The sequence below is a fragment of the Grammomys surdaster genome, unplaced genomic scaffold (genome assembly GCF_004785775.1).
Source record: "Grammomys surdaster isolate TR1022 unplaced genomic scaffold, NIH_TR_1.0 142, whole genome shotgun sequence".
Taxonomy (NCBI): domain Eukaryota; kingdom Metazoa; phylum Chordata; class Mammalia; order Rodentia; family Muridae; genus Grammomys; species Grammomys surdaster.
The window spans coordinates 1,904,159-1,923,344 of NW_021604600.1; the positions used below are offsets into that span (position 1 = coordinate 1,904,159).

A 19,186-nucleotide genomic window follows, 5' to 3' on the forward strand; every position below is an offset into this window, starting at 1 on the left:
AGAGAGAGAGAGAGAGAGAGAGAGAGAGAGAGAGAGAGAGAGAGAGAGAGAAGAGATTTGTTCTATGTCTTTAGCTACTTGAGTTATCTTGACCAAGGAATAGATCTCATGTTAAGACTGGTGTACAAGCCGGGTGGTGGTGGCTCACGCCTTTAATCTCAGCACTTGGGAGGCAGAGGCAGGCAGATTTCTGAGTTCGAGGCTAGCCTTGTCTACAGAGTGAGTTCCAGGACAGCCAGGGCTACACAGAGAAACCCTGTCTCAAAACAAAACAAAACAAAAAAAGACTGGTGTACAAAATGATGGTGGTGATAGCGATGAAGAAGATGATGGTGGTGGTGATGTCAGGCATCGTGTAAATGCCTTTAATTCTAGCTCAAGAGGTAGAGGTGGGCAGACTTCTGTAATTTGAGGCCAAGTTGGTCTACATATAGAGACCCTGTCTCAAAATAAACAAACAGAAACAAAAGCAAAAAAAAAAAAGTCTGTTATGAGCTAGGAGGGCATTTCTCTGGGCTGATGGGAGTCCCCTGCCAGCAGGATATGGAAAGCAGGTGGTCTTTCCTCACCAGACAGTTCCTAAACAATCCATTTTCATGTCAGGCCATGTTCTCTTGCAGTTTGAGAAGCTGGGGTACAGTCAGCCCTGGATCCAGGTACCGACCTCCTGTGTTTATCTGACAGGTAAGGAACAGCATGAGTATGAAATCCTGTGTGCCAGGTATGCACACAACATGTGTGTTTTACATTATTGGAAACCCAGGGCCTGGAGTAGGATGAGGCCAGCGAGGCCCCCATGGATGAGGTGATGGACTTTAAGTAGGTTGTGCCAGACACCCAGCCAGAGCCAGCACTCAGAGGGCAAGTGTCTCAATATCATTACAACTGCGTTGATCATAGGCTCACTCCGCTTAAACCTGAGCCTCTCACAAAGCGAGAGTGACTATAACTCTTGTAAAAGAAGAGACTGGGGCTCTGAGGGCTGCCTGAAGAGGTGCAGTGACAGGAGAGAGGCAGCTTTGACTAGATTTAGCTGGAAGGCATGAGGCAGGAGCTGAAAGGCAGAGGAGGCCTGAGGCTTCCCTCTTCCAAATTCACCTGATGCTAGGGCTTCTTTAGGGTGTGTGGAGACTTTGACCTTGGATTCTCCCCTTCCCCATGCAGATCAGAATCCGCTCCCACTCCCTGGTCCCACCCCACCAAGACAGTGTGTTCTGCTGCCGCCCTCTGCTGGCCTCCTAGTAAAAATGCAAGCAGGCATTAGGCTTGGGGTGAGCAGCCCAACGGAACAAGTAGCCCTCAAGTCACAAAGGGCTGTGTCCCTGGTGCATCAAAGACTGGACCTACTCTTTTTAAATGTGTTGGGGATGTTATTGAAATCAAAGACTTGTAAACTTGTTACCCAGGTGGGTGACTTCTGTATACCACTGCCACAATGATTGACATGCATTATCTGTAGCCCAGGCGATGACAGCTTGGGAGAATTGTATATAAATACACAGTTCTCTGTAAACTAGCTGCATCTTGGTGCATCTTCACATTGGTTGAGGCAATGGTGTCAGGACAGAAGGAGTGGCAGGGAAGCATTTCCAACTCCTCCCTCTCCTACCCAAGTCAACATATCAAAACAGGAGAGCCAGGTATGGTGGCACACACGTGACTCCAACACTTGGGAGGCTGAGACAGGAGGATCATGAGCTCAAAACCAGCTTGAACTATCTAGAGAGTTTGAAGCCAGTCTGGTCTTACATCGTAAGATCCTGCCTGCCTCAAAAGAGAGAACTTGAAGACGCGCAAGATAGTTCAATGGGTAAAGGTGCTACCACCAAGCCTGACCCCCTGAGTTCAATCTCTGAGACCCACATGGTAAAAGAGAAAAATTGACTCTCCAAGGTTGTCTTGCATGGTTCACACATGCGCCATGGTGTATATGTATCCACACACATAAACACATACATGAAACACATGAATGAAATGTCATTTAAGAGAGGCTGAGAGAGCAGAAACATCTTGACTCTTCTCAGAGTCACTTGCACTCTTCAGACTGTCATTATTACTTGGTGCCATCTTACCGTGACCTATCTCCTAGCTAACAGGTCCCCAGAAAATGCTGCCGACTTAAGGGAATCCAGTGACCTCTGTAAAGGGACCCCCTAGCAAAGCAAGCAATGCCCCCAGTGGATTTCTCCTGAGCCCCTCTCACCTGCCCTCTCTCACAGCTGCAGTGATGGAGTACCTGCACCTGGCACTGAGGCCCGTCTGCATCCTCCCCCCACTACTCACCCGCAGTGAGGTAAGTGGGGTGCTGAGGGGTGGGGGATCCCAGCCCTGTACTATCCTCTTCCCCTCCACCGTTGCTGAACACCTCTGTCACAAGGTTCTTCTCTGTGGTCTCAGAAACTTCCATGTTGACCCAAAACTACAGCCCGTTCCTTTCTAGTGCTCCCTGCTAACTTTTTGCGCAAACTGTGTTACATACTGAAAATTGGACCACTCCAAACTCCTATTCACAGCTGTCATTCCAGCCATAGGTGGCTTATCTTCTAGCCAGACCTGAGCTCCCAAAGGCAGGTCCTATAGCAGGCACTCTTTTGAACCTGAATACATATACATGCACACATTCACACAAATCCCCAGTGGCCCTAGGCTCATCATGTTTATTTACATGCTTAGTACATGCTTACTTAACAATAAGTATGTACTAAATGCCTTCTGTGTATAGAATATCAATACCATTCTCATAGTTATGGTGTGTAATTTGTGGGGAAGAATTGTCTTGTTTATTGAGACAAGTCTTACACTATATAGCTCTGGATATCCTGGAACTCACTGTGTAGAGCAAGCTGGCCTCAGACTCACAGGGATCCCCCTGCCTCTTCCTCCTGAGCACTGGGATGAAATGTGTGCACCATCACACCTGATGTGTATGTAATTTTATATTTGCTTAGCATGTACCATCCAAAAAGAGGGCATCTTGGCGCTGGAGAGAGAACTCATCAGTTTAGAGCTCTTACTGCTCTTCACACGACCCAAGTTTGAATCCCAGCACCCACATGGTGGCTCACAACCATCCATAGCTCCAGTCCCAAGGGATCTGACACCCTCTTCTGGCATGCACACAATGCACATACATGCACTCAGGCAGGGCATATAAAATAAGTAAATCTAAGAACTTTTTTTTTTTCTTACAAAAAAAGGTATCTTAAGTAGACTGTAAGCAGTAAGGCAGCAGGTGGTATTTAGGGTCTCTCTCATTTGATTCCTCTTAGTGCTAAATTAGGAAGGGCAAAAACATTATGCTCTTCATTTTATGATGAGAAACCGGGCACTAGAGGAACCAGTGGCTTATCCAAGATCACAGCACACTGGGATTGGCTTCAGGATGCCAAGTTCAGTGCTCCTTAAGCTGAAAGGAAGTGGGGAAATGGAGAATGTTTCAGAGAAGCTATGGCCTACACCTTTTCCAGATTGATGGGGGATAATGACAGTCCTTTAATGTCACTTGATATTCACCCCTGCTGGAAGCTATTACCCTGCCCATGTTCAGAGGAGGAAATTAGGGACAGTGAAGCTGCCTACACATGATCAGTCACTTACAGGGTACTGGTGGGATTTGAACTCAGACCTAAAGCTCCACCACTGTCTTGTAAAACACCAGGAACCAACAAGGCAAAACAGCTGTCAGAAGTGCTGAGGAACTGTAGTCAGGCATTGGTTTGGCTACCCTTCCCCTTGTCTAAAGTCTGGGTCTGCAGGTTAACTTGTTGGCTCCAGGGCAAAGGGTCTGGGGCAATTTGGGGCTACAGGTCAGTTGTCAGCTGGCCAGTCTGTGAGTCAGCAATCAGCTCTTTAGCATTTAAAACCTTTCATTCCTTAAGCACCTACTGTGTGTCAGGGATTGCACTGAGCACTGGAGGTAAGACTTGGTCCTTATACCAGGAAGTTCACAGTACAAAGAGGAAAATATTCTAGAAACCAAGCAACTCAACACGGTGATAAGAGCTACCCTGAGATGTGAGGAGGAATTTTCCAGCATGCAGGAGTGGCACCTACATCCTGAGATCACAGTTAAACCTGACCTCTGAGAACACTGTGTTAGGACCTGCATGGCTAACTCACAGCTATGTCTCTCTGCTTGGATGGCTTTAGGATATTTACTAACCTGCATTCCTGCAAGCCCTGAACTATCTGGGGCAAAACGGACAAGAATTGGTCTATTTCCCTCATTGAGGTCCCCAGACCAGGGCTTGGCCCCAAGGGCCTGCCTATGCCATGTGAGAACCACGTAGCCAATGTCCAGCTAGAGAGTAACAAGCCAGGTGGGAGAGCACCTCCAGACCCCAATATGACGAGAATACGGCCACACTTTCTAAAGTGGATCTCCTATGTGGACCCTAGGCAAGTCACTTAACCTTTGTTTTTCAATTTCCAATTATGCAAAGAGGAAATCGTGCCATCACAGAGGACAAAAGTGTATAAAGGGACCCCACCAAGTGCAGTGGGAGTTCTATCATCCATAGTTGTCGTTTATTATCCTAGAAGCCGACGGGCCTCAGGCCAACTGGCAGCAGGGGAAGTGCTGCTCAGCCTTAAAGAGGAATCACTTGTTCGTAATTGAATCCCTCTCTTAGGGTCACTTAGTTAACCAGCAGAAAGGACAGGAAGGCTGTTAGGAAGGCCCCGCCCACTACAATTGGTCATGAGCTGGCGGCAGGAAGCCAACATCCTCCTTTGGAGATGTTTTTCTGGAACCGGCACCCCACTACAGGCAGGAGGCCTTCAGCCTGTCCTGGTATTCAAGAATGCATCTAAGGGTCTCCAGGGGTCCAGAACTAGGCTGGCTGGGAAGAGAAGTAGAGAAGAGGAATGAAACAGGATGAAAATTTAGCAGAGCCTGAGGGTGAGATACAGAAAGGGCATGGAGGAGGCGGTACCCTCCAAGAAAAAGATCTCAGAAAGGAAGCCTCCCCTCCTCCCTCAGGAAGGCATCGCAGGAACCAGACGCAGAGGCCAGACTTTAAACCCCAGTGTGACAGAAAGGTAGTCTGCCCCTCCCTTATCCTTTCGGTCAAGAAGACACAGGATGCTCTCCCACTAGCCCAGCCCTCTGCTGCTCCGCTTCTCCCATAGGTGCTCAGCGTGGCCGTGACGCACACCTTCCAGATTGCCAAGGCGCGCGCTCAGCTTGGCTACGTGCCGGACAAGTTCAGCTTCGCCGACGCAGTGGAGCGATACGTGCAGGCCACGACCCCGCAGCCCCGCTGTTGCACCGTGCTGACGCTCCTGCGGCTGCTGCTCGCGCTCCTGCTACTGCTCGGCCTGCTGGGCCTGGCCCTGTACTTCCTAGGGCTGCAGCCTTTGCAGGCGGTGGTAGAGCGGCTCTGAACCGGACCCCAGCCCCCAACCACCACCACGCCCACGTATGGCTCCTCCCCCCCCAGCTTCTACCAGGGTTTGACCTCCTGGTTTAGGCCCGCCCCTGTTTTTTGACCCCGCCCCGATTGCTGGCCACGCCTCTACTCCGCTCTCTTGGCTTCTATTCGTCCGGGTGTTTGGGCTCACTTCCACGTTTCCCCCGCTCTCCCCTCCCTGATCCAGTGTGGTACTCTTCTCCTAAGCTAGGCGAGGCGGTTGTTGAGGTCCCGGCCTCTTAGCCCGCTTCTCCTTCCCAGCCATTTCCAGTCCTACCCAGGCTAGCCCCTTCCTTCCTATTCTTCCCGATCCTTCGAGTTCTGGCTTCGCCCCTTTCTGCCTCCATCTGTACGCTGAAACCCCAGTGAGGTCGCTTCTGTAGGGATAAGCCTTAGCCCTAAATGTGTGAGTTCTGGTTGGTGGAGTCTGTGGAATTGGACCTGTCTTCTGTCTCCTTCTGGGGTCTCCTCCCTACCACAGCTTCTTTGAGTTTATCCTGATCCCGACACCGATCTATATGTGTTGATTAGCTGGGGACGGATACCCAAGCTCAAACTTGATAGCTTTTGGTTCTCAGTTAATGAATGGAAACGACTGGCATAATAAAAGGTTTCAGGTCCAGAGGAGGCAATGGAGAAAAAAAGTTTGTAAAAGAAATCTGAATGTCGCCGGGCGGTGATGGCGCACGCCTTTAATCCCAGCACTTGGGAGGCAGAGACAGGCGGATTTCTGAGTTCGAGGCCAGCCTGGTCTACAGAATGAATTCCAGGACAGCCCGGGCTAAACAGAGAAACCCTGTCTCGAAAAACAAAAACAAAAAAAAAATCTGAATGTCTCATAAAAAGTACCAATATAACAGACAAGAGTTTCGCTGATCATATCTTATGACGTAGTTTGTGTGTACTTGTATGTGGTATCAGAGGATATCATTCCTGAAGCTGTCTTAGCTTATTTTTTCAGACTAGTTGGAGTTTGGAATTTGGAATGGGTAGGCTAGACAAGAAGCCTTGGGGAGCCACCTGTCTCTGGTGTCCCAGTTCTGGGGTTGCAAGCTTATGCCACCACACCCAGCATTTTATGTGGGTGCTAGAAATGGAATTCAGGTCTGCATCTGTGTGTGGCAAGTACTTTACCTACTGAGCCATTTCCCCAACCTCCGTATTGTAGTATCATCTGTATCTCTTGATGAGTAGTGGTCCTCACCATCATCTTTAAGAGTTTAAGCCCACAGAAACTGTACCTCTCTGCCATCGTGATGTGGACTGAGGGTCCCAAAACAACCGTGTGTAAGCAGAACCACAGACATCCATCATCTGGTGCACACGTGGCATTAACTGAATAAACACCACGGACCCTAGCAGCAAGCAAAGTAACCTGGCTGCAGTGGAGGAAAGAGAAGGTGCTAGTCAACCTTCACAGGTGGTGTTCCTCGTAGCACGTGTCCCTGTCTGGCGAATAAGGAAAACTGTGTAGTTTTAAAATACAGTAGGCAGAATTTTATGTGTGTGTGTCTACTTTTTTTTTCTTTTTTCTTTTTCTTTTTTCTTCTTCTTTTTTTCATTTTTTTTCTTCTTTTTTTTGTGTGTGTCTACTTTAAAAAAAAAGATTTACTTATTTTATGTATATCCATACATTATAGCTGTTTTCAGACACACCAAAGGAGGGCATTGCATTTTACTACTAATGGTTGTGAGCCACTATGTGGTTGCTGGGAATTGAACTCAAGACCTCTGGGATAGCAGTCAGTGCTCTTAACCACTGAGCTCCAGTGTTTACTTGGTTTTTTGTTTGTTTGTTTTTTATTTTTTTTAAAGATCAGTAGTAATCATTTCTATCTGTTTAGTGCCCAACACTGGCAGGAACTGGTATTTGTATGGCCTTATCCTATTATTAGAGCCACTCTTACTATCAATTTAAAGATGAAGAATCAGAGGCCATCACTAATTTGAAATATCAGAGGGTGAGGGCTGCTGCTCTGTAGCTGAGATCATTTGGAAGAACTTCCCAAGGCCCAGTGGGAAATGTTACACATGATTTATATCTATTAAAGCCTAACTGTTCCAGGGTTTGGGGTTGAACTCTGGGGTCTACCTCCTTCTCCCAGACCTACAAATCTCAGGCTCTCTGTATTAGCCATCATACTTATATTTCCTGTTTCTATGATAAAATACTTGGGCAAGCTGGGTGGTGGTGGCACATGACTTTAGTTCTAGCACTTGGAGGCAAGCATAGGCAGATCTCTGAGTTCGAGGCCAGCCTGGTCTATACAGTGAGTTGTGGTACAGCCAAGGCTACACAAAGAAACCCTGTTTTGGAAGAAACAAACAACCCCTGACAATAGCAACTTAAAGAAGGGTTTATTTTGTCTCGTAGTTCATATGTCCATTGTGTGAGCAAAGTTAGTGTCAGGAAGGTGAAGCATCTGGTCACATTGTGTCTGTAGTCAGAAAGAGGAGAGACTGTTGTGTTCACCCATGTCCTGGGATGCTCCTGCCCACGATTAGAGCGGGTTCCCACCTTGGCCTCATTGAGAGGCTCCAGCACATGATTCCTCACAGGCGTGCCTAGAGACTAAGCTAACCTAACCTAATCCCTGACAGGTGTGCCTGCCAGTGCTCCCAGATCCTAACTGACCATCACAACTGGCAGCTGGACTTTCTTATCTGATAAATTTGTATCATCTAAATGCACCTCCCCTTTCTCTAAACTCCCTCTTTCAACCTTCCCTTCCTGAGAAATATGATTTTAGGGCAGGAGAAACAGACCCACATGTTCACAGTATTGTCTAATCAAGAATCAATTTACTTGTTTTCTGGGTTTCTTCTGCTCTTCCCCCTCAAAGCAACAAGACCAAGACCTGAGCCTGGGGCAACATAGATCTCCATCCCAAGAATTCTTCTGTTCTCTCCTTATCATGTAGGAAAGGATATGGTACCCCACCCAACACACAGATCCCTGAAGAAATTTGATGCTACCCCGGTTAACCAGCTCCTGTGAAGCTCTGACAAGAAGGGCTGGCTTGTTTAAAGGAGCTAAAGGAGGAAGCATTGATGCAGAAGAAAAACATAGTTTATCTGAATGGCACAGCCAGTGAGACTGGCTTATAAGTGTTCTATTAAAAGCCACCCCACCAGGCAGTGGTGGCGCATGCCTTTAATCCCAGCACTTGGGAGGCAGAGGCAGGTGGATTTCTGAGTTCGAGGGTCTACAGAGTGAGTTCCAGGACAGCCGGGGCTACACAGAGAAACCCTGTCTCAAAAAAAAAAAAAAAGCCACTCCCAATTGTGGACCAATGCTAGCCAGCTAAGAAATCCTCAAGCCCACCTTTATATATCTTCCCAAGCTGAGGACACATGGCTCAGTGGGTAAAGGTGCTTGCCACCAAGCCTGATGGATGTCCTGTATTCAAGGGACTTGTAGAAGGAGAGAACAGACTCCTACAAATTGTTCTCTGACCTCCACACATACACAGGTTGGAGGTAGGGTGCATCTTCTCTAAGGGTAAGGGTAAGGGTGTGGCTCAGCAGAGGAGAGAGGTGGGGGAGGGAGTGAGGGAGGGGAGAGGGGAGGGGAGGGAAGGGGAGGGGAGGGGAGAGGAGAGAAGAGAAGAGAAGAGAGGAGAGAGCGAGCGAGTGTGCGCAGGACCTGTATAAGTCTTCCACTATCATTCCGATGACTTGCCCCTCTTCAGAATAAAAATGTGTAGTGAGATGTCCACCCTTCTTTTCACCCCCTTTTTTAAAACCAAGACAGGGTTTTCCTGTGTAGATCTGACTGTTCCGGAGTCAAGGGTAATTGATGAAATAATAATCTCTCTGAATCCAACGAGCTCAGGAGACCTGTCTTGCTCACTCCTGAAAGCTGAGTTCTTTTCCGGCACGAATAGGGCTTTCATAACTAAGCATTGAGGGGACACTAACCTAACCTTAGAGTCCATGTGAAAGAATCAAGAAAGCTGAGACCTCAAGATTGGCATTCTACGCGAGACTCCACCCAGCAACCCAGCCCGCAGTCACCTGACATCTTTTCCACCAACAGAGATTGAAGGGCGTCAGCCAGAACCAGGAAGGGACCCTCCCTAGCTCATAATCTTTGCCCTTGGTAGAGATCCAGGAAATGTGAACTAAGACTCAGATTGACTGTTGGGAATTTGCAAGGTGTTCGGGACCCATTGCCCTGAAAAGGGACGGGGTTTTATTTTGTTATGTGTTTTGTTTTCTGGGAAGAAAATTAGTGGTCATGACACGTTTGTGTATCAGGCTAGAGAAAAAGACCAGTTTCGTTCGTTTCTTTCTTTTCTTCCTTATGGTTTTTTAAAATGAGCTTCAGAAAGATTGAAGACGAGAGGACAGAGCCAAAAGCATGCAAAAACGGAGAAAATTTTTTTAAAATTGTAGGGTTTTGGCAGCGGTGGGATTCGAACCCACGCCATCGAAATGACTGGAGCCTAAATCCAGCGCCTTAGACCACTCGGCCACGCTACCTCCCATTTATGTGAGGAGCCATTCAGAGTATATTAGTGTGATGACGCAGTGTGTAACATTTTACAAGTTCCGCCCCTGGCCGTTTCCGCATGCTCAAGCTCAATATGAATTCAGTCTTTCGGTACGTAGTAACATCTGCCTCTGGATTTCCAGCGACCTTGTTTCCGGCACGACCATCAAGCAGAAACGCACCACTAAAAAGGAAAGAACAGGACAGTCCCTGAGTGTCAACCACGAACGCTTGATCCTAAAATGAGAGAATTTGAGTTTTACATTTTCCGTGGACGTGATGCTGCCTGCAGCCACCTGGGGGCAGTGCTGCGCCGCCGCGTCCTCCAGGCCGGCTCTGCTGGGCGGGGCGGTCACCAGGGAACTGGGTTTGCGCAGAACCACTTCAGTCTGTAACCTCTTGGCCCATGGCCGCGTGGTGTCCAGGGTGTCTTGGAATGTTGTCACGGATCTTTTGTTGATGTTTGCTCCTTCGCTTTTATTATCACATTTTACAGAGTGGGGAAAAGACCTGGCAGTGTGTATCAGGTGCCTCGCCAGGCTAGCTTTCTCCCGCCTCTCAAGCCCCATTCCGATGCAGGCTAAGTTGTTTTCAGGAAAATATAATTAAGTAGAGAGTGCTGCCCAGGAAACCTTGCGTTTCTACCATTCAGAATTTTGAAGATCGAGTTGAAATTCTTAAAACGTTCGTTAAATTTTTCTTGTCTTCTGATATCCCCAAGTTTGATACTTTTTTTAAAAAGCAGTTTTAAATCCACCCAGTTTCCTTCTTGCAGATTTTATATTTAAATAGGGTCATCCATTTTCTTGCATTGTTTAGGGAAGATAGCAAACAAAACTATAGTAAAGGTGAGTGGATATGCGAACTAATGCCTCCCACACCACCAACCCAAGAAGGCTGTTCACACCCAAATCCCCAGATGGTTCATATTGTCTTATGTGGCAAAAGGAAACTTTTGGTGGCGGTGGTGGTGGGGGGGAACTATGAATGGATGAATGGATAACAGCTTCAAGAGCACAGAGTAGATTCAGGTGTGGTCATACAAACCTGGAATCTCCTCCCCCCACACCTGCTACACACACACATATACACCACACTAACACACACACAGCTTAGATGGAGGCAGGAAGATCAAGAGTTCAAATCAACCTTGCTTGTACTAATTAGAGGCTACATAATTTATTAGTGAAGCTGTCTCAAAAACTCAAGGATGGGGAGACCAGCCTAGATTTTCCAAAGTGTCCCTGAGAAGAGGTAAGAAACCACGGGAGATAGGAAGACGGAGATATGAGGAAGCTGAGAGATGAAGACGCAAATCAAGGAATACAGGGAACCTTTTCTAAGCTTTGTATATTTATTTACGGGTGTGGGTGGGTGGGTGGGTGAGTGTACGCACGCGCACACACACACACCAGTATTCATGTAGAGATCAGACACTTGGAGGAGTTGCTGCTTCCTTCCACCTTGTGGGTTCCCTTTGAGGTCAACCTCAGGTTGCCAGGCTTAGCAGTAAGTCCCTTCACCCACTGAGCCCTGTCCCCAGCTCCTGACAACTGATTTTGCCCTGGAACCTCCAAAGAGAAATAGGAGGTGTCTGACTCCTTGATTTTAGGAACTCTGTCCTCCAGAATGATTTGGGCTTCTCAGTTTGTAGAAATTTGTTAAACGAATGCAGTGCAGGAAGCCCATGGGCCTGGGAGCCACAGGCTCACCGGCTTTGTGACCTAGGGGATTTGCTGCACTGGAGCAGCAACAGTAGTAGCCACCACACAGCATTTGCTGTGAGAATTTGCTTTTGTCATTCTATTGGTCTGGTCCTATCAGAGAATGAAGTTGTGTGTGTGTGTAAGTGCGTGAACGTTGAACCTCCCTGCTGAACCTGGACAAGATTGCCAGTGAGCTCCAGGGACCCTCCCTTCCTCCATACCACCACCACTAGGATTACACTGACCTGCCCTGATGTCTGGCTTTTTACCAGAGTGCAGGGGATCAGAACTTGAGCCCCTAACTTTGTAAGACAAGTACTTTACTGACTGAGCCATCTCCCCAGACCCTGAAGAAGTTTTCTGTTGTGTTTGTTTAAGACAACGTTCTCTGTGTGGCCCTAGTTTTCTTGAAACTTGCTCTGTAGAGTAGGCTGGCCTTGAACTCAGAGATCTGCCTCCTAAATGCTGGGATTAGAGGTACTCCCACTACCCGCTTAATTGTTTTTAATTATATGTGTTGGTGTGTCTCGGTGTGATTTTATGTGTGTGAATGAAGGTGTCTGTAGAGTCCAGAAGTAGGCACTGGATTCCCCTATAGCTGGAGTCATAGGCAGTTGTGAGCTTCCTGATGTGGATACAGGGAACTGAACTATGGTTTTCTATAAGAACAGTGTCTGTTCCTAACCACCGAGTTGTTTTTTCAGCCCCCCTGAAGAAATTTTTAAAGATCAAATGTGCCAATCCATGGCAAGCACTGAGAGGAATGCCCATCCCAGGGATCTGAGCAACCCTTTGCCACCTATACCTTAAGGTCCTCACCATAGTACTATGGAATTCTGTGAATACCTTCTCTGCCCTTACCCTTGAAGGGACTTGATAGGCCACTACCAGGAGGAAACTGGACCGTGGTAGAATGTCAACTCCGAGAAAACAAATGATAGCTTCTTAGTTACCCAATGCCATATCTTCAGGACCGAGGACAATATTGGCCAAAAGAATATTGATTGAATAAAAAATGGTTTTGCTTCTTTTTTTGCATTTTTTAAAAAATGGTTTTGCGTACACACACACACACACACACACACACATGCTCGAGTCAGGGTCTCCTACAGATTAAATACACAATTTACCTACCCAATAAGCTACAATACCCCTGCCCTGCCTTTTTATTCTTGGTGAAGGCCACTCCATCTGAACTCCATTGCCAGTTGAACTCAAAGGCAGAGGCAAACACTTCTGCCCAGACCTGCCCATCCTAAGAGCTAACAGAATTATTGTCTGGACATGGGCAGGCCCTGGCCTGCCCTCCTGGAAGCACACCCTTTTCTGCAGCCACAGGAAGGACATAGAGTTCTCTTTATGTAGGCTATCTCAAAATAACTCTGAGTATATTTACACCCCCCCACACACACACACACACATAATTTAGTACAAATCAGAGTTTATTTTACACTTAATAGGGCTGATCATACAAAAAACACAGGCCTTGCAGAGGGGCATAACTGGTTCTCAAGATGTTCAGGACCTGCTTGCTTCCAACTCCAACCTCAGAGAGGCGAAGATTTCCGTTTGCTCCCACTCAGCCTCTCTCCAGCAGCCTTGTCTGCTGGCCGGCCTCCCCCATGCCTGCTGATGATGCTTCTCTGGTGATTTATGCCTGTGTGACACAGCAAGGGCAGATCAAATGCAGACCCAGCCAACACCAGGGAAGGGTGGGGAGGCCACAGAAGCCGGAGCAACCAGGCTATGTTTAGTTTTTTGGGTTTTCTGTTTCTAAGTGCCATTTAATTATAACTGTCATAAAAGTTTTCAGTGTTCCCTAGTGAAACTGGAGCAAAGAAAGAAAAGCACAAAGATAAAGTCACTGCTCATGTCCCTACCTCATAAATCTGCCTCCCCTTAGTTTGAATTGTACCACAAGCATGCTCATACACTTTAAAAAGCCCAATCCTATGTGTAAAGTGAAAAGAAAGAGTCTTCCTTTACCAGCGAGGCCACCACATTAGAAACAAAAAACAACAACAAAAACTAAACTAAACTAAACCAGCCTGGATTCTTCCAGATCTTTTCCTATTCAAACATATTATAGGCAAATAAAGCTAGAAGCCTCACTCTTCAAACACCTTAAGACAGAGAGGAGTAATTTTGTGGACTCTGTGAGTCTTTATAAAAACTGTCCTGGGGTAGAGAAAAGGTTCAGCTGTTGAGAACCCTTGTAGCTCTCAAAAGAGGATCCAGGTTCAGTTCTCAGCACCCATGTGGTAGGTCCTAACTGGAAACCAGCTAGTTCCAGCTCCAGGAGACCAGACAACATCTTCTGACCTCCATAGGCAACAGGTATGTGTGTGGCACATGCAGACAAAATACTCATGAAGTAAATTATCTTTAAAACAAACAAACAAAAACTGTCATAGCCTCGAAGCCCAGGCTGATCTTGAACTAGCAATCCTGCTTCTGCCTTTAAAAAAAAAAAAATCTTATTTATTTATTTATTTATTTATTTTTGTATATTTTCTACCTTAGTGAGCCAGCCACTTTTAAACTTTTGGTTTTAAGCATTTCTTAAAACGTATTATGCGTGTTTTGCCTGGATATATATCTATGTACCACAGCATATGCTTGGTGTCAGCAGAGGCCAAAAGAAGACATCAGAACCATTGGAATTGGAGCAACAGTTGTCAACCACCATGCAGGAGCTGGGAAACTGATCTTGGGGAGGAGCAAGAAGTGTTCTCAAAGGCTGAGCTATCTCCTCAGCCCTCAGCCTCAGCTTCTTGACTTCTAAAATACCAGGCATGTGCCACCCCATCCAGATCCATACATAGTTGGGTTTGTTGTTGTATTTTAAATGTGAGCATCTATTCTAATTTCTTTTTTTTAATTACAGTAATTTATTTTGTGTATGTGCATATATTTAGGTAAGTGCACACATACTACGGTGTGCACGTTGAGGCTGGACGATATCCTGCAGGAATTAGTTGTCTCCTACCATGTGAGTCCCAGAGATGGACTCAGGCTTGTGTGTCAGGCTTAGCAAATGCCTTTACCTCCTGAGCCATCTTATCAACACCCCCAATTTCTTTTGCATGGTGCACATTCTCTTTCCCTTAGGCATGTAACTGGGAGTGGAATTGCTAGGTTCTGTAGTAACATATGAATATCTGAGGGATACCGGAAAACATACTCAGTATCATAATCTATTTGGAAGGTGGACATCAAAAATGTGGATCTAGCTGGGAGTGGTGGAACAGCTCCCTATGCTGTGGGGCTAATCGTCCAGAAGGGCAGGCCAGATGGGACACAAGCCCTTTGAGCTGTCATGTTGGGCAGCTCCAGGAAGAAGCATTTGTCTTTCTGAGTTCATGTAGCAACATGGGATCTTAATCAAGAAAATCAAACTTGTCTGGTGTTGTGGTGCACGCCATTAGTCCCAGCAGAAGCGCTGGTCTACAGAGTGAGTGTCCACAACAGAGCTGTGTAGAGAGATCCTATCTCGTGAAAGAAAGGGGATGGGGGGAGTCAAACTCTTTGCAGGAAATGTTCATGTGACAGCAGGGTTAGGCCTGAAGCCCCGACTTGCCTTGGGAGAACAGGCTTACTGCTCTCAAACACCAAAGAGCTTACAGGACACAAGGGAACTGCATAGACCCAGAACTGGACCAAACCTTGCCTCTGTGTAAGCTTGGGAAAGTCATTTCCTGTTCTGTGTGCTAGGCAGAGGACGTTAGAAGGTCGTGATGGGAGTTATGAGGAGTACTATTGTCTCTGTGTTAGGTCCTTTTGTTACCAGTATCTCAATATCAGACTGTCAGTTCCTGTGATAAAACACCATGACCACCAGGGTGTGATAAAAGCACCCTGGGGGTGGTGGTGGTGGTGGTAGTTAATTCAGCTTAAAGCATACATCACGAAGGGAAGTCAGAGCAGAACCTGGAAGCAGGAACTGAAGCAGAGGAGAGGACACAGAGGAATGCTGCTGCTTATTGGCTTGCTTTGCCTACTTTCTTGTAATACCCAGAAGTACCTGCCCAGGGGTGGCACCACAGTGAACTGGGTCCTTCCAAATCAATCATTAATTAAGAAAATGCCCCACGGGCCAGTCTCTAAGTTGAGGTTTCCTCTTTCCAGATGACCTAGGTTTGTGTCAAATTGTCAAATCCTAAAGGGCACAGATTGGATGATTTACAAAGAAAGGTTTATCAGAATGGCCACTCAGCAGAGGCATGAAGCTCACAGGGAGGTAGAGGCCAGCTTATCTCAAACAACAACAAAACATATGAGTAGGAGTGGATAAGTCTCTTAGAGCATCGGTTCTCAACCTTCCTAATGCTGTGACCCTGACGCTTTAATACAGTTCCTCATGTTGTGGTGACCCCAACCATAAAATTATTTTTGTTGCTACTTCAACTATAACTTAATCTGTAACTGTAATCTTGCTACTGTTATAAATTATAACGTAAATATCTGACACATGCAAATGGTCTTAGGCAACCCCTGTGAGAGGGGCATTCGACCCCCACATAGGAGTTGTGACCCACAGGTTGAGAACCATTGTCTGAGCGGTAAACACACTGGCTGTGCTTCAAGAAGACCTGGTTTTGATTCCCAGCACCCACATGGCAGCTGACAACTGTAACCCCAGTTCTGGAGGACCAGACACTCTTAGACATGCAGACAGAACGCCCATACACACAAAATAAGTAATTTTGTTTTAAAGATTTATTTATTATGTATACAGCATGTATGCCTGCAGGTCAGAAGAGGGCACTAGATCCTATTACAGATGGTTGTGAGTCACCATGTGGTTGCTGGGAATCAAACTCAGGACCCCTGGAAAAGCAGACAGTGCTCTTAACCTCTGAGCCATCTCTCCAGCCCAAAATAAGTAATTTTTAAAAGCTGGATTTGGCTCATGGTTCTGGAGGTACAAAGTGAAGAGGACATATCTGGTGTTTTTGCTGGTAGAACTCCAAGGTGGTTCAGGTCTTCAGGTCTTTAATCTGAAGGCCCAGGCCAGACAAGCCTGTGGTAGAATAGATGTTATGGTGTTTCTCCTGTCAGTCTGTCTTCTAACAATTGCTTTATTAAATTAATCACACCATTTCCTGACTGTGTCCCTGGGCAAGACACGTTCTTTATAAGCCTCAGTCCTATGATCTGTACAATCGAGCTAGTGATGCCTGCATACCTTATAACAGCTGACTGCAGCTGGATGGACAAATAGCTCAAAATGTGCGACTGTGACATCAAAGTATACATGGCTGTCTCCACTGGTTTTCAGTCTTCACATCTTCCCAGTGCTATCTTTCTTCCATTCATTGCACCTGCTTTGGTCTTGAGAAAGGGATTTAGTATGTAGCCCAGGCTGGCCTTGTTTTTCTGGGGATTGCAGGAGTCTTCCACCCTGCCCAAGTTCCCACCGATTAAACACTATGTGCCATGCCCTAGTCTCAGAGTTAGGAATAACTAACGCTGAATAACTTCCCTCCAGAGAGTCCAGAAAGGACTGACAAAGATTTTTCTTTTTTGTTTTTTGTAGAGACAAAGTTTCTCTGTGTATCAGCATTGGCTGTACTGGAACTCCTTCTGTAGAGTAGACTGGCCTTGAACTCACAAAGATCCTTCTGCATCTGCCTTCTGAGTGCTGGGATGTGCCACCACCACCCAGCCCTGATGAAGATATATTAATTAAAAATTACAGAAATACTTGGAATTGTCAGGTAGGCCAGACTGGGCCTAAACATATATACATATACATATACATATATATGTGTGTGTGTGTATAAATCAAATATATGTTTGTTTATAAATATTAAATTTAAATCAAATATGTTTATATATAAATATTAAATTTAAACAAAATATATAGGCTATATATTAAATATTTACATATACATTTATAAATTTATATACTTATATTTATATGTAAATATTAAATACATATATGCTTACCATGAATTTGGATTCTTTATGAGTTTTCAACACAATTTTTGTTTTTTCGCCCTCTCCGGTTCTTTTGTTATCCCTTCCTCTCTTGGAAAGTGTCTTAAGTTTCTTCAAAAGAGAAGTAAAGAAATCCTAAAGATTTTCTGATAAAAGCCTTTTATGTTATTGCTTGGAAAAGAGGCTCACACAGCACAGTAACCGGCTTTAGACCCAGACGCTCAGGAAGCGTTCAACAGGCGGGGGAGCCAGAAGACAACGCGGCGGCTGCAGGGAGGTGATGGCCACCGGGGGTGGCCACGTGAGCCCGGGCGTGCGCCCCGTGCGTCAGTCCCGCCCCACCTCTGGTCCCAGCCTCCGGCTCCAACCCCAGCGGCAGCAGCCACAGCTCCAGCCCGCGCTCGGCTCCTGCGCTCGGCCGTCTCCAGGCGCCCCACTGCGGCTGTGGGCCTGGCTCTCTGTCGCCTGCGCTCGTGCCTCGGGATTCTCCTCCGCCCTGCACCCTGGAGCGCCCGGTCGCCAGCCTCTGCCAGCTCCTCGGTATCCTTGCGGCCGTGGGCAGCGACTGTCGCGCCTGCCCCACTGTGAGAGGTAGGTGACGGGGCTGAATGGGGTGCCTGCTCGTCCTGCTGCAGTGGCCCGGGGCGCCTGAGCTCCTCCGGGACTCTGCGCCCGTAAAGGAAGGAGTGGAAGACGCTGGCAAGCGCTGAGCGCCGGTCTGGTTGCACCAAGCAGTGCACGCGGGCCTCCGCCCGGGTCTCTTCTGTGTCTCAGGGAGCCCACCTGTCCCCCCCGAAGCGCCCAAGTAACATTTCCCTCACGGGGTTCCTCACACTAGAGGCCTGTGCGGGCTTCAGTTCCCAGAACCTCGAGGTCTGTGCAGCAGACGTACAGCATACGCCCTTGCAGCATTGTTGGTTGAGGGAGTTGGGGTGTTGGCAGGCGTTGGAGACTTGTGCGCCAAGGGGTTGAGCATTCATATGCAGTTGGTGGCGCGGGGGCGGGGATCTCCCGGGTAAGCCCCGGGCCAAAACTAGCTTGTGTCGGCTAAGGGGACTGAGGGAAACCTGCCCAGCTGCGCCCTGTGTGTGACTGATCGCGTGTTTCGGAGGAGTGAGATCTGACTTGGGGATTCTCCTTGGGGGCGTATTCCTGCTTCCTCCGTAATGAGGCGCTCCCTGTTTTGGGACCGCTGAACAGATTTTACGGAGGAGAAAGCCAAGATCCAGAGAGGCCCCCTGACTCCCAGAGGCTAGGTAGGGAATGTAAAGTAGACAAGGACTGTGAGTGTAGGGGTTAAGAGTGAAGTTTTGGGAAGACTTCCCGGTGAAAGTGCTGTTTGCGCTGTGAGGAGGATGAAGCCAATAGAAGGAGTGGGTCCAGGCCGTGTTCAGACCTCGACCTTAGCTCTTCACCTCTCTGCAGTTCCTGAGAAAGGAAGGCAGGAGGGAGCTAGAAGTGGGGCTGGAGGCGGGGAGGTGAGAGGGGGCCGACTCTTAGTTCCAAAGAATTGGGTTCTTTTGAGGATCTGAGTCTGTTAGCTGTGACTTTCCTGTATGGCTTTTGCCAGACTGTTTCACAAACATATTTTCAAACCTTTTATCCTGCACGAGTCAGACTCGTCCCAAGAG

The 19,186-nt window shown here is 47.2% G+C and overlaps 2 protein-coding genes and 1 non-coding gene across 3 annotated transcripts in view; 2 read left to right on the forward strand and 1 right to left on the reverse strand.

Annotated features, from left to right (window-relative positions):
• Window positions 1-5,430, forward strand: part of Sdr42e2 (short chain dehydrogenase/reductase family 42E, member 2) — a 19,739-nt gene extending 14,309 nt beyond the window's left edge. Inside the window, exons 10-12 of the mRNA XM_028764314.1 lie at window positions 621-684; window positions 2,220-2,293; window positions 5,131-5,430. Of these exons, the coding sequence (XP_028620147.1) occupies window positions 621-684; window positions 2,220-2,293; window positions 5,131-5,385 (393 nt within the window). The 3' untranslated portion in view covers window positions 5,386-5,430. The remainder of the gene's footprint in view (window positions 1-620; window positions 685-2,219; window positions 2,294-5,130) is intronic.
• Window positions 5,431-9,814: 4,384 nt separating this feature from the next.
• Trnal-uag lies at window positions 9,815-9,896 on the reverse strand. Its single transcript has one exon. It is a non-coding gene; the product is annotated as a tRNA-Leu (tRNA).
• Window positions 9,897-17,991: 8,095 nt separating this feature from the next.
• Eef2k (eukaryotic elongation factor 2 kinase) overlaps window positions 17,992-19,186 on the forward strand; it is a 58,205-nt gene continuing 57,010 nt past the window's right edge. The window contains exon 1 of the mRNA XM_028764183.1: window positions 17,992-18,146. The gene's annotated coding sequence lies outside the window, so the exon portion shown is untranslated. The remainder of the gene's footprint in view (window positions 18,147-19,186) is intronic.